The sequence below is a fragment of the Copadichromis virginalis genome, linkage group LG6, assembly GCF_057382275.1.
Source record: "Copadichromis virginalis isolate Kocher_CV1m ecotype Utaka linkage group LG6, C_Virginalis_male_GT1.1, whole genome shotgun sequence".
Classification (NCBI taxonomy): Eukaryota; Metazoa; Chordata; class Actinopteri; order Cichliformes; family Cichlidae; genus Copadichromis; species Copadichromis virginalis.
Genome location: NC_140623.1, coordinates 14,267,279 through 14,278,216, shown reverse-complemented (window position 1 = coordinate 14,278,216; position 10,938 = coordinate 14,267,279). Strand labels below are relative to the sequence as shown.

At 40.8% G+C, this 10,938-nt stretch overlaps 1 protein-coding gene across 1 annotated transcript in view; it reads right to left on the bottom strand.

Moving 5' to 3' along the window:
* grin2ab (glutamate receptor, ionotropic, N-methyl D-aspartate 2A, b) overlaps positions 1-10,938 on the bottom strand; it is a 136,447-nt gene that overhangs the window by 15,107 nt on the left and 110,402 nt on the right. The window contains exons 9-11 of the mRNA XM_085458809.1: positions 8,439-8,553; positions 8,134-8,336; positions 1,344-1,512 (exon numbers count right to left, since the gene is read on the bottom strand). Of these exons, the coding sequence (XP_085314935.1) occupies positions 1,344-1,512; positions 8,134-8,336; positions 8,439-8,553 (487 nt within the window). The remainder of the gene's footprint in view (positions 1-1,343; positions 1,513-8,133; positions 8,337-8,438; positions 8,554-10,938) is intronic.

The window sequence follows — 10,938 nt, the reverse complement described above, 5'->3', positions numbered from 1 at the left end:
CTGCAGTTTATTTCAAGTTCATCCCACTTAAACAGTATTGCTCTTGTACTGAGACATTAATTAATTTAATTAAAAAAAACAATCGCGATTACTGAGCCTCTTTAAAAAAAACCCATTAGCAATCCATTTTTTAAGAATCACTTTTATCGGTATTAAAGGAAATGAAAGTGGGAAAAATGCCCCCCCCCCCTTACGGCTTATTCATTTTTACTTTGCTAAATATTATTGTTTAACTGGCCCCTTGCCTCTCAGCCCATTCACGTTTCTAGGACCATCAATTATTACTCATTTGGCCAAACTAGCATGGCTCATTTACCCACGATGCCCTGACAGACCGGTTTATGGTTAGTGAGATAGGTCTGTCACCCCTAACTTGTCATTTGTCAACAAGTGTCATTACTAATGTGAAGAAGCATATTTTACACTGCATCTTTTAATAAACGTAACTAAATGTGGGTATTTGGGAGTCTCGTTTGGTGCCTAAACCAAAGCAGAAAGTGAAAATAAGCCAAATTAAATACAAAACACAAAGGTCCCAAGTGTCCAACCTTGAAGCAGATGGCCTATAGCAGCAGAAGACCACACAAAGGATCTGAGGCTACAATTTGCACAGGCATACCAACATTTTCCTGGTCTTATCAGTCTGGATTTCTAATGTGATTTTTGGAAGTAAAGGTCAACAACATGAAACCATGGATCCATCCTGTCTTCTGATGGCTGCTTCAGGATAATGCGCCATGTCACAAAGCTCAGATCAACTCAAACTGGTTTCTTGAACATGACAGTGAGATCAGTGTACTCAAATGGCCTCAACAGTTGACAGATTTCAAAACAACGGAGCACCTTTGGGATGTGCTGAAATGCGATTTTCACATCTTAGACAATCAAAATCAGCGAGCAATGTTTCGAGCGGCTTGCTAAAACTGTTCCATGAAGAATTTCGGTAGTTCTGAAGGCAAAAGGGAATCCAACCCAGTGCTGGCAAACTGTAACTAGCTGTAACTAGCTACTAAGTGAAAACGTGGGCATTGTTGATTTCTAAAGGCTGCCAATATATCTGTGTGCCAGTATGTGAAGGAACCAACTCTAAACGACATCTTGTGTGTAATTAGGAAACGCAGGTGGCATCTCACAGAACATCATTATATTACGCCCGGAGAGAGAACAGGTTTCATTTTGCAAAAGTAGCCTGGTAGCGTAAGCATAAAAAAAACTTAGCAGGCAGCACTACGTCACTGCTATACTTAAAGTTCTATTTCATATCATTGTTAATTGAAATGCTTGCACAGAAAGTCAGACTCACAGAATATACATTCATTTATTAAGAGAGAGACAGGCAGTACCTCTCCAACCATGCCATTCCAGACGTTGTTGATCTTCTTTCCATGTTTCCCGTTGGTGACCAGGTAGAGATCATAGGTAAACTTCACATTCCTGGCTATCTTCTTGAGAATGTCAATGCAGAAACCCTTGCAGCACTGCTTAATATAAGCGCCTCCTGATGTGCTGTTACTGCAACAAGCATATGCACAAACAGAATTAGGTCATTTTTTATATCAGAGGACATTTGAGTGTTATGTGTGTAACTGTGCGAGCTGCCTGCTCGCTCCACATCTGGTGGTTCCATCAAACTGTAAAACTAGAATTATGACACTACTAAAGGGTAGAGAGAGCTTTCAGTCTGTGTGTGAGGGACTGTGTGTTTCCCTTAGTGCCAGCTACCCAAACCAGATGAAAACACAGGGGTACCGAGCATAAGCTACTGGGCTTTAAATAGAGCCAGGCTCTACAGAACAACCAACCCACATAATTAAAATATCAGCTGTCCTTTCCTCATCTGTCTTCTGTGTCCTTTTCGCTCTGCCTCCTCGGTGTTTCTCAGCTTTCGTCTGTAGGAAGATGCTGCCCCAAAAAACTCCGCAGCCGCACACATAGGATGCACAGAATTCGAGCCGGTGTTTAAGTAAACTTTTCTGACAGCCGTCCCCGAGGACCTCAGAGCAGTGAACTAAACTGCATTGTTGGATCAAATGATTCTCATAATCTATTAAACCCTACCAGCATTTTCAAAAGCATTTCCATGAAAAGTTAATTCCGTTCCCATGTCAGCAATCTTTGATGTAGCGTACTGTATGCGGATGGGAGCAGCAGCTCTGTGACCTTTTCACTTGCCTTTTTCGCTGACTCCAATTCAGGAGAAAGTTCATGAAGAACTGAGGGATTCACGCGCACAGAACACCGAGAACGACTGTCAAAGACACGACACATCAAAGGATTAACAGATCCTTTAACTGCAGTCGACTGTATCTGCGGCGCATCATTACTGCGTGTACGAGAGAGACAGAAAGAGCCAGAGCAAGCATCGTATACGTACGCGTGAGTGAGTCTGAGTATGTAAAATCTCAGTGTCGCAGGTGTTCTAATGCACACATACTGTATACATTAGTTTTTCCCAGCTGGGCTCTCTCTGAACATGCAAACACACAGACACATATACACACACACCAACAGGCTGTCTGAGGTTCACATATAGTACATCTCTTTGATTATTTTCATAACAACAAACAGATGCAAATGATATGGAAGTAGTGACTGTGTAAATGTAGCAGCTGTAGGGGTTTAGATACTGTATACAGATGTATGGACATCTGCACATGAAGTGCTGCACATAAACATGACAAGTGTAGAAGAAACTTGTCTTTTTACCTCAGATTTTAGAGCAATCCCCTCTAGCGGATGACTGGTTAAGGTCACAAGTTAAGCTCTGTATGAGAGGTGATTCAGATGTCTAATAGTCCTTGCCTGCAGTGCTGATAATCTCAGAGGTTGTTATGATGCATCCATTTCTCTGAGGCATCTCCCGTCTGCCTTCTTTGAGTTCTACAGATGCAAAACCTTTAATATGGTGGCTTCCGGCTGTTAAAGAAATCTTCAAAGAAAGTAATTACCGGTGAGTTTTTGCACTTCCCCTGTGGTTAGCAGTGACAGTCCTATCCTATCCTATCTATGCTAACCCACGCTAATGACTATCCTGAACAATTTCAACTATTTTCTGCTGTCTGGATGAACCGACGCATTGATGACACAGAATGCTTCAGAAAAGAGATGTTAGTTGAACATTAGGGCTGTGTTGTGGTTAATGAAAGCACACATATGGTACTCAATAAGTGACAAAATTAACCTCAGTCGATTATAATGCATATTTAGGGGCTCCAAACTGGACATCCAAAATGTGCAAATGAGCAAAATAGAAAAGCTGCCTTATCTTGTCACGGAGAGCCACTGGTCGAGGTGTCCATTTGTAAAGTAGATAAATGGAGCAAATCCAAGAGGAGTTTAATTGAGAAAGTTCTACTTTCACTGTATATCTGAAAAATATCTTCTTTTTGTTTATACATTCAAGACGGCATGCGATATATTTCAGCCTCTACAATAATGCCTTTTAAGTTCTTTCAAAGAGAAGAGTCCTCAGTATTGTTTGACATGCCGCTGCTGAAAAAAGGCTCAAAAGCTCTCTGCTGGGCTGACTTAAAAACAAATGTCATGTACGTTAAAACACATTGAACTGATATGACATCTGAGGAATCTATATTTGATGTTATTAAAGGCCTATTATCAAAAATATCTTTTCATCATTTTCATCTTAAATCAACTGAAAAATTATCAATTTGTTGCAACACAAATGACATGCAGTGCAGAACAAACATCAATCAATGAGGTGGACAGTAACAGTAAAAGTGTACTATGTTGTCATATATGTATATATATGTATATGTATATATATATATATATATATATATATATATATATATATATATATATATATATATATATATATATATATATATATATATATATATACACACACACATAAAATAATCACATTAAATGAAGTAGCATGGCAAAGCCTGTGTGAATTTGTGATACTGTTGTCAAGAGTGCTGATAACAGATAACAAAATGTTCTGGGATCCAGATAAAGACATCAGATATCAGATAAAGACTTGCTAAAAATAATGATAAGAAAAAAATTTAAGCAAACGGGTATGAGGGTTGTTTTTAATGTGAGTGAGGAATCAAGATATTCAAGGGAATATTTTACAACACAGGATATGGAGCAATTCTGCTTTCCCGCCTGGAGTAGAAAGGACATTTTGCTGTTGGGGAAGAGCAAGAGCAAAAAAAAAAGAAAAAAAGAAGAAGAAGTCAAGGCCAGGTGAAATGACGACGAAGCTGCCGCAGGGAGCCGAGAGCTAAGTGGCCAGTTGTAGCAGAGCACAAAGCACAAGCTGGTGAGTTTGGATAGGCCGCAGCCTGCAGATATGGACGCACGACTCCCCGAGGAGCCTTGAGCGCCAGGACCAGAATTTAGAATTCGATGCGAACAGCCACCGGTAGCCAGTGAGGAAGAAGAGTGTGGAGGAGGTGGGGAGCGCAGGGAGAACTTGGGGAGGTTGACGGCAGGGCAGGCTGCAGCATTCTGCTGAACAGAATACTTTACGAGGCCGGCTTGGTGGATGTTGCAGCACTCCAGATGGCTGATGACAAAAGGTTGGGCAGCGTCCCACATGAAACATCTTTTCATTTTCTGTCTCCAGGCGTGGTGCAGGCTGGGGTTTGTTCTTTTTTTTATAACATAAATTAACCTCTGCTAAAATTGTTACACATAACTGAGTGCCCCGGAGTTGCCCAGAAAGCTATGTTCTTGGTATGAAAACAAAAAAGGCTGAAAGAAATTTAATGCCTCTGATGATCAACATTTTCTAATCTACTGAACACTGTGTTGATGCCAAGATAAGGTGCTTGTTTCACAGAATACCACATATCAATAATAAGTTTATTGATATAGCACCAAATCACAATAGCAGTAGCCCCAATGTGCTTTTTATTGGAAGGTAAAGACTATAATCAGACGGCTGCCTGTGAGCAAGTACTTGGCGACAGTGGGAAGGAAAAAGTTCCTTTTAACAGGAAAAAATCTCCAGCAGAACCAGGCTCAGAGAGGGGTGGACATCTGCCACTAGCGGCTGGAGGTGAGGGGAGGGAGACAGGACAAAAGACATACAGTGGAAGAGAGTCGAATAATAACTAATGATTAAATGCACACTGGTGTATAAACACATAGAGAGTGAAAAAATGAAGAAATACTCAGTGCATCATGGGTTGCCCTAGCAGCCCAGACCTGTTGACATAACTAAGCCTAACTAAGAGAAGGTTTAGGGTCACCTGATCAAGCCCAAAAAGCTTTATCCAAACAACTGTCTTAAACCCAGTTATTTAGTATACTGCATGTACTCTTCACATGTACAGTATACAGTATACAGTATACAAAAACTTTTTAATGTTGTACGGATACGAGGATGTTTTAAATTTAATTCCCCCCTCAAATTGTATCCCCGTTCCCTTTTAGAAAACATTTTTAGAATATTGTCAGGAAGCAGGTTAGAAATATCCTGTCTCAGAGTGACGCTGAAAAACTAGTTCATGCATTTATTACTTCCAGGCTGGACTACTGTAATTCTTTATTATCAGGATGTCCAAAAAACTCACTGAAAAGCCTTCAGCTAATCCAAGATGCTGCAGCAAGAGTACTGACAGGGACTAGAAAGAGAGAGCATATTTCTCCTGTTTTGGCTTCCCTTCATTGGCTTCCCGTTAAATCCAGAATTGAATTCAAAATCCTGCTCCTCACATACAAGGTCTTAAATAATCAGGCCCCATCTTATCTTAATGACCTTGTAGTACCATATCACCCTATTAGAGCACTTCGCTCTCGCTCTGCAGGCCTACTTGTTGTTCCTAGAGTATTTAAAAGTAGAATGGGAGGCAGAGCCTTCAGTTTTCAGGCCCCTCTTCTGTGGAACCAGCTTCCAGTTTGGATTCAGGAGACAGACACTATCTCTACTTTCAAGATTAGGCTTAAAACTTTCCTTTTTGCTAAAGCATATAGTTAGGGCTGGACCAGGTGACCCTGAATCCTCCCTTAGTTATTCTGCAATAGATGTAGGCTGCCGGGGGATTCCCATGATGCATTGAGTTTTTCCTTTCCAGTCACCTTTCTCACTCACTATGTATTAACAGACTTCTCTGCATTGAATCATATCTGTTATTAACCTCTGTCTCTCTTCCACAGCATGTCTTTTATCCTGGCTTCCTTCTCTCACCCCAACCGGTCGCAGCAGATGGCCGCCCCTCCCTGAGCCTGGTTCTGCCGGAGGTTTCTTCCTGTTAAAAGGGAGTTTTTCCTTCCTACTGTCGTCAAAGTGCTTGCTCATAGGGGGTCATATGATTCTTGGGTTTTTGTCTGTATCTATGAAGCGCCTTGAGGCGACTTTTGTTGTGATTTGGCGCTATATAAATAAAATTGAATTGAATTGAATTGAATTAGTGCTGTTGCTTCACAGTAAGAAGATCCTGGGTTCAAATCCACAATCTGGCTAGTTTGCACTAGTTTCTCTCTGGGTATTCTGGTTTCTTCCCACAGTTAAAAGTCGTGCAGTTGTTAGAGTTAGGTTAATTGATGATTCTAAATTACCTGTCAATGTAAGTGCAAATGGTTGTTTGTGACAGACTTGTGAGTTGTCTAGGGTGTACCCTGCCTAACAATTCAGGGTTATTTCCAAGCCCCCCTGCAACCAGGATAAAGATAGGATGTTAGTTGTTGTAGATCCATTAAATTTTTATGTTTACCAGACTCTAGACTTTGTTGAACATTATGTAATATGAAGACAACATGTAGTATTTAAATGAGCAAGTAGTATTGGGGTAAATGTTATTTAATAGTGTTGAAATACAATGACAAAATTGTGAAGGATTAAAATATTCCAAGAGCTCAACTTACTTCATCTAAACATGTTTCAATCGTGTTTTATGAACACAAAATGCACATGTTTATTGATTATGAAAAAGTTGCGTTGATTGAACACAATTGTTTAAGTTTCTGCCAAAGCAAAACATTTGTGTGCAACCAATGTCCACTATTGAATCAAGTAAATCCAACATGGCCTTTTTTTCAGTGCAGAATCAAAAGATCTTATAATCAAGCTCAGGCTGAGAGATCCGTTGGTTGTTTTTGAACCCATAAATTCAAGCCAACCTCTTTAAGAAAACAAAAATCAGGAAGAAAAAACTGTATTAAATAATATTTTGAATAAGTTCTCCAAGTCACACGTAAAACCCAAATCATGAAAGGTGCAGACCGGGGGGTTTAATTTTCCCATTATGAGTAATATCCACATTCTTCCAGGATCCAAGCACGCACGGCCTTAATGAGAGCAGTGTTAATGTACAATATGCAATATGAGGAAAACAATAAGCAGGGTTACTAATTAGCTGTATTGCAATATTTAAAAACAAGCAACACATTCAGAGCATTTAAAATAAAACACAAATCAAACCGAACTAATGAAACAATAAAACCACAGAGGGCTGCACTTGCCACTAAAGCGGCAGGAGAAACAAAAATCGAGTATACCGACAGATTGGCATTAGCGAGCTGACAGCGACAGAGAGCAATTAATTATTAATGCTGACAGAAATGATTACCTCTGAACCAAATGAGAACTCGGGCTGTGTGTGTCAGTTCTGTCTCTGACACAAGACTTTTATCTTGTACAACACTGGCAAAGAACAGACAGCGGGAAAAGAATACAAAAATCGAGCTAGGCGAAAGCTGCTCCTCTTATAGGTGCGAACGTTTTCAGTCAAGTTGTAACATGGGATGCAGAGTTTGTGAGTTTAGTATTAAGTTGTGCTGAAGCGTAATCGAGTTTGCCTCGATTACAGTGCAAGCTACGTACTGTACATTTGGATTTCAGACTAGAGGACAAACAGATGGTGAATCATTATTATATAAACTAAAAACGAGTGGGCCCAGTATAGATCCCGAAAAGTGCAAGAACAAAGGGCAGCTGATTGACAATCATCCTGTCAGACACACTGAGACTGGTTAGAGAGGTGTGATTCTGTTCAGCCAAGAGATACACAAACAGATGAACTAACACTACCTGTGTCCTAATGAGACTGAACCTATTCGAAGAACAAACAGGTATCTGTCTCTTGTAGCGAAGTATGGCTAACAACCTGGCTTGTGATTTTATGTGGGCAGTGGGCAGGTGTGGGTGCAGGTACTTACTTTTTGACGTGTTTGCGGCAGGGCACTGAGTTTCTCATGCAGGTGCCAGTGAGGATGTCTACGTTGTCCACAATGACGAAAGGTTTCTCTTCCAGAGTGACAATGGAGAGGTGGTTTTCATCGGCATCCTCGTCCCCATAGGAGTTATACCTCGGCCACACCGGGAACATCAGCGACAACGTCGCGTTCTCCCAGCGGCCCATCTGTGAGCACGGGAGGAAAAACACACCAAAAATCACTCCAAAAATCCACAAAAAGACATCTTATTAAAGTTTTTTCTTTCAATTTTCGCACTAATTTGTTACCTTCTCCCACTTCCTTTCCACATTTAGGACGATCACCACCAGTTTTGGGTTGGCCTGGTAACCGTCTGGAGTAAAGGATAAATCTCGGCCTTCATTCCACACGTGCATCATGTGTCTGAAACACGGGGGGGGTGCAGGAAGATTTGTTGTTGATTTGCATCTGCTGGAGTGTTTGTATATGTGCACAACAGCAAATACGTTCAGAATAACAAGTTAAGCACTCTGTAATCACCGCAAGTGTCTCCACTTCAAATCAATGTTGTCTTCACCCACCATGTGTGCGCAGATGCCTGAGTGTGTACGCGTGTGCGTGCATATATTTGTGTGTAGGAGTGGGAAGAGTCAGAGGCCATGTATCTCTCCCATCAACATTCTGCATTGATTTCTCCACAGATATATGCCTGAAGGACAAGTCTCTGGTGCAACAAGGCTGCCCTCACTCTTTTACTCACTAAAGCTGTCCTGCATACGCAAACAGATCCTATGCTGAAACGTTTACACACTCGCTAAAGCGAAGCAGCAGAGAGAAGTAAATGAACCGGTATCACACACAGTGATATGGGGATTAAAGATACACTCGCTCCAGTGAAACAATTTTCAGAAGGAGAGGATTTCTGCATGTGAGGACTGGGATAATAGTGTGGATTCCCACTAGGGGAGAGAAGGCCTGTCCAAGAACGTTTACCTTAAAGACTGAATCACAGGCAGGACAGCAGCTGTCCAATACAGACAACACCTTTTCTCTGACACCTTGTGTTCTGTTTTATTAGAAATTGTCTGAATCATCTCGACACCGCATCGTGTGATGCCGTACAAATGAAATATCATTCAGCTAAAACAGAATATTTCAGAAGGCAAACATCTGCTTTATAAACATATTCATACTCTGCACAAGATTCCCCTTTTCATCCAGAAGAAAACTGTCTCAGTCCATCAGCTATCTAAACATACATTATCTGAATTACTATTAAAAAGGAAGAGTTAAAAGCAGGTTTTTTATGTGAGCTAACCAGGGCACGGGGCCATGAAGGAGTCATGCGTGCACTCAGATATTGCGACAGCAAGTCAAGATGCATAAAAAGAACCGTGTGAGCACTGTTTAGCACGCACCCTGCAGCTGAAAACTATGATAATTACACTCCAGTTCAAACAGGTGGGATTTTATGTTGTCCCATCTCCAGGAGAGGTATTAGAGTCAACACTCATAAATATTGTAGTCGGACAGTGGATTAGAGGGAGCTACATTAATCATCTGTTCTTACAAAGACTTGGAAAAAGGCCTGTGCTCTGTGAAAGCTGGCTCCACTCACACTGAGAAAAAGTAAACAAAAGGTCCCCGTCTCCCTCGTGTACTGGCACTGCAAAATAAATAAATAAGTAAATATAGATATATGCGGTTTAGTTATGTCCTCTCCCAGCAAACACAATAATTAAATATAAACCTACACAGCCAAACATTACAGGCTTCACTCTACAACCAGACCTACCTCTGTCACAGATCACAATGCTTTGGACTATAAGGGGCACGTCAAGACAAATATATATTTTTTTGTGTTGGAAAAATCTTCCCGGTGCAGCAGGTGATGCCCTTGTCACAGCGCATCGCCACGGCTGAGTACATGTAGCGGAAACGCTGTGGCAGTTTATTCTGGGAAACTGCTGTCGCCTCCTATTTCAGGTTTGTTACCATTTTGGGGGAAAAAAAGTTTCTGATGTAAACGAAAGACGCCGCTGTGTTTTTGAGGCATGCAGGAGAACCAGATCCTGTTTGTATTGTGATTCCTTGTGTAATGAAAATGAAATGTAAAGCTACATTATGAAGTGGGTTCAGCGATTTTTATATAAATGTATCATCATCGCCTAGAAATTCAGTAGAGGTTTAAGTAGTACGTGGAAGAAAGAGTTGCATCATAGAAATATATGAAACCCCCTCCTTCAGTAAGTGCAGTTTTTAATGTGGATCCTGCTACCACTATGTGAGAAGCACTTTTCTATTAGCTGAAATACTCTTTGAGCACTTTTATGAAAGTATGAATAAAGAAGAAAGGCAGGCTTCTTCCCAAATTCTGTATTATGGCAGAGAGCATATTTTTAGAGGAAAGTGACAGCTTAGGGGTTTGCACGCTACACTGGTTCCATCAAAAAGAATAACCTTTTGAAATTTACAACAAGGACAAACCTTCCGTAAAAACCTGTATCATTGTGGAGACCAAATAAGCTCAACTAGAGTCTGAGATATTAATTCCTGTCAAGCAAGAATGACAGAAAATCCGGCGGGTCTGATAGTGTCTTTTAAGTGCCGGATTATGTTGTCCTATTCCTCCCCACCTCGCGTTGTTTATATGCACACTGCGGCAAGATTGTATCTAGACTAATGTATGCAGAATCCTGATCACAGCCTCACCACTTTTCCGAATCAGGGTGGGGGAAATCCAACCTGTCAGTTTATTATCACAAAAAAATTGGCTGCAGTTGTTTTGACAAATATGCAAATTCTATC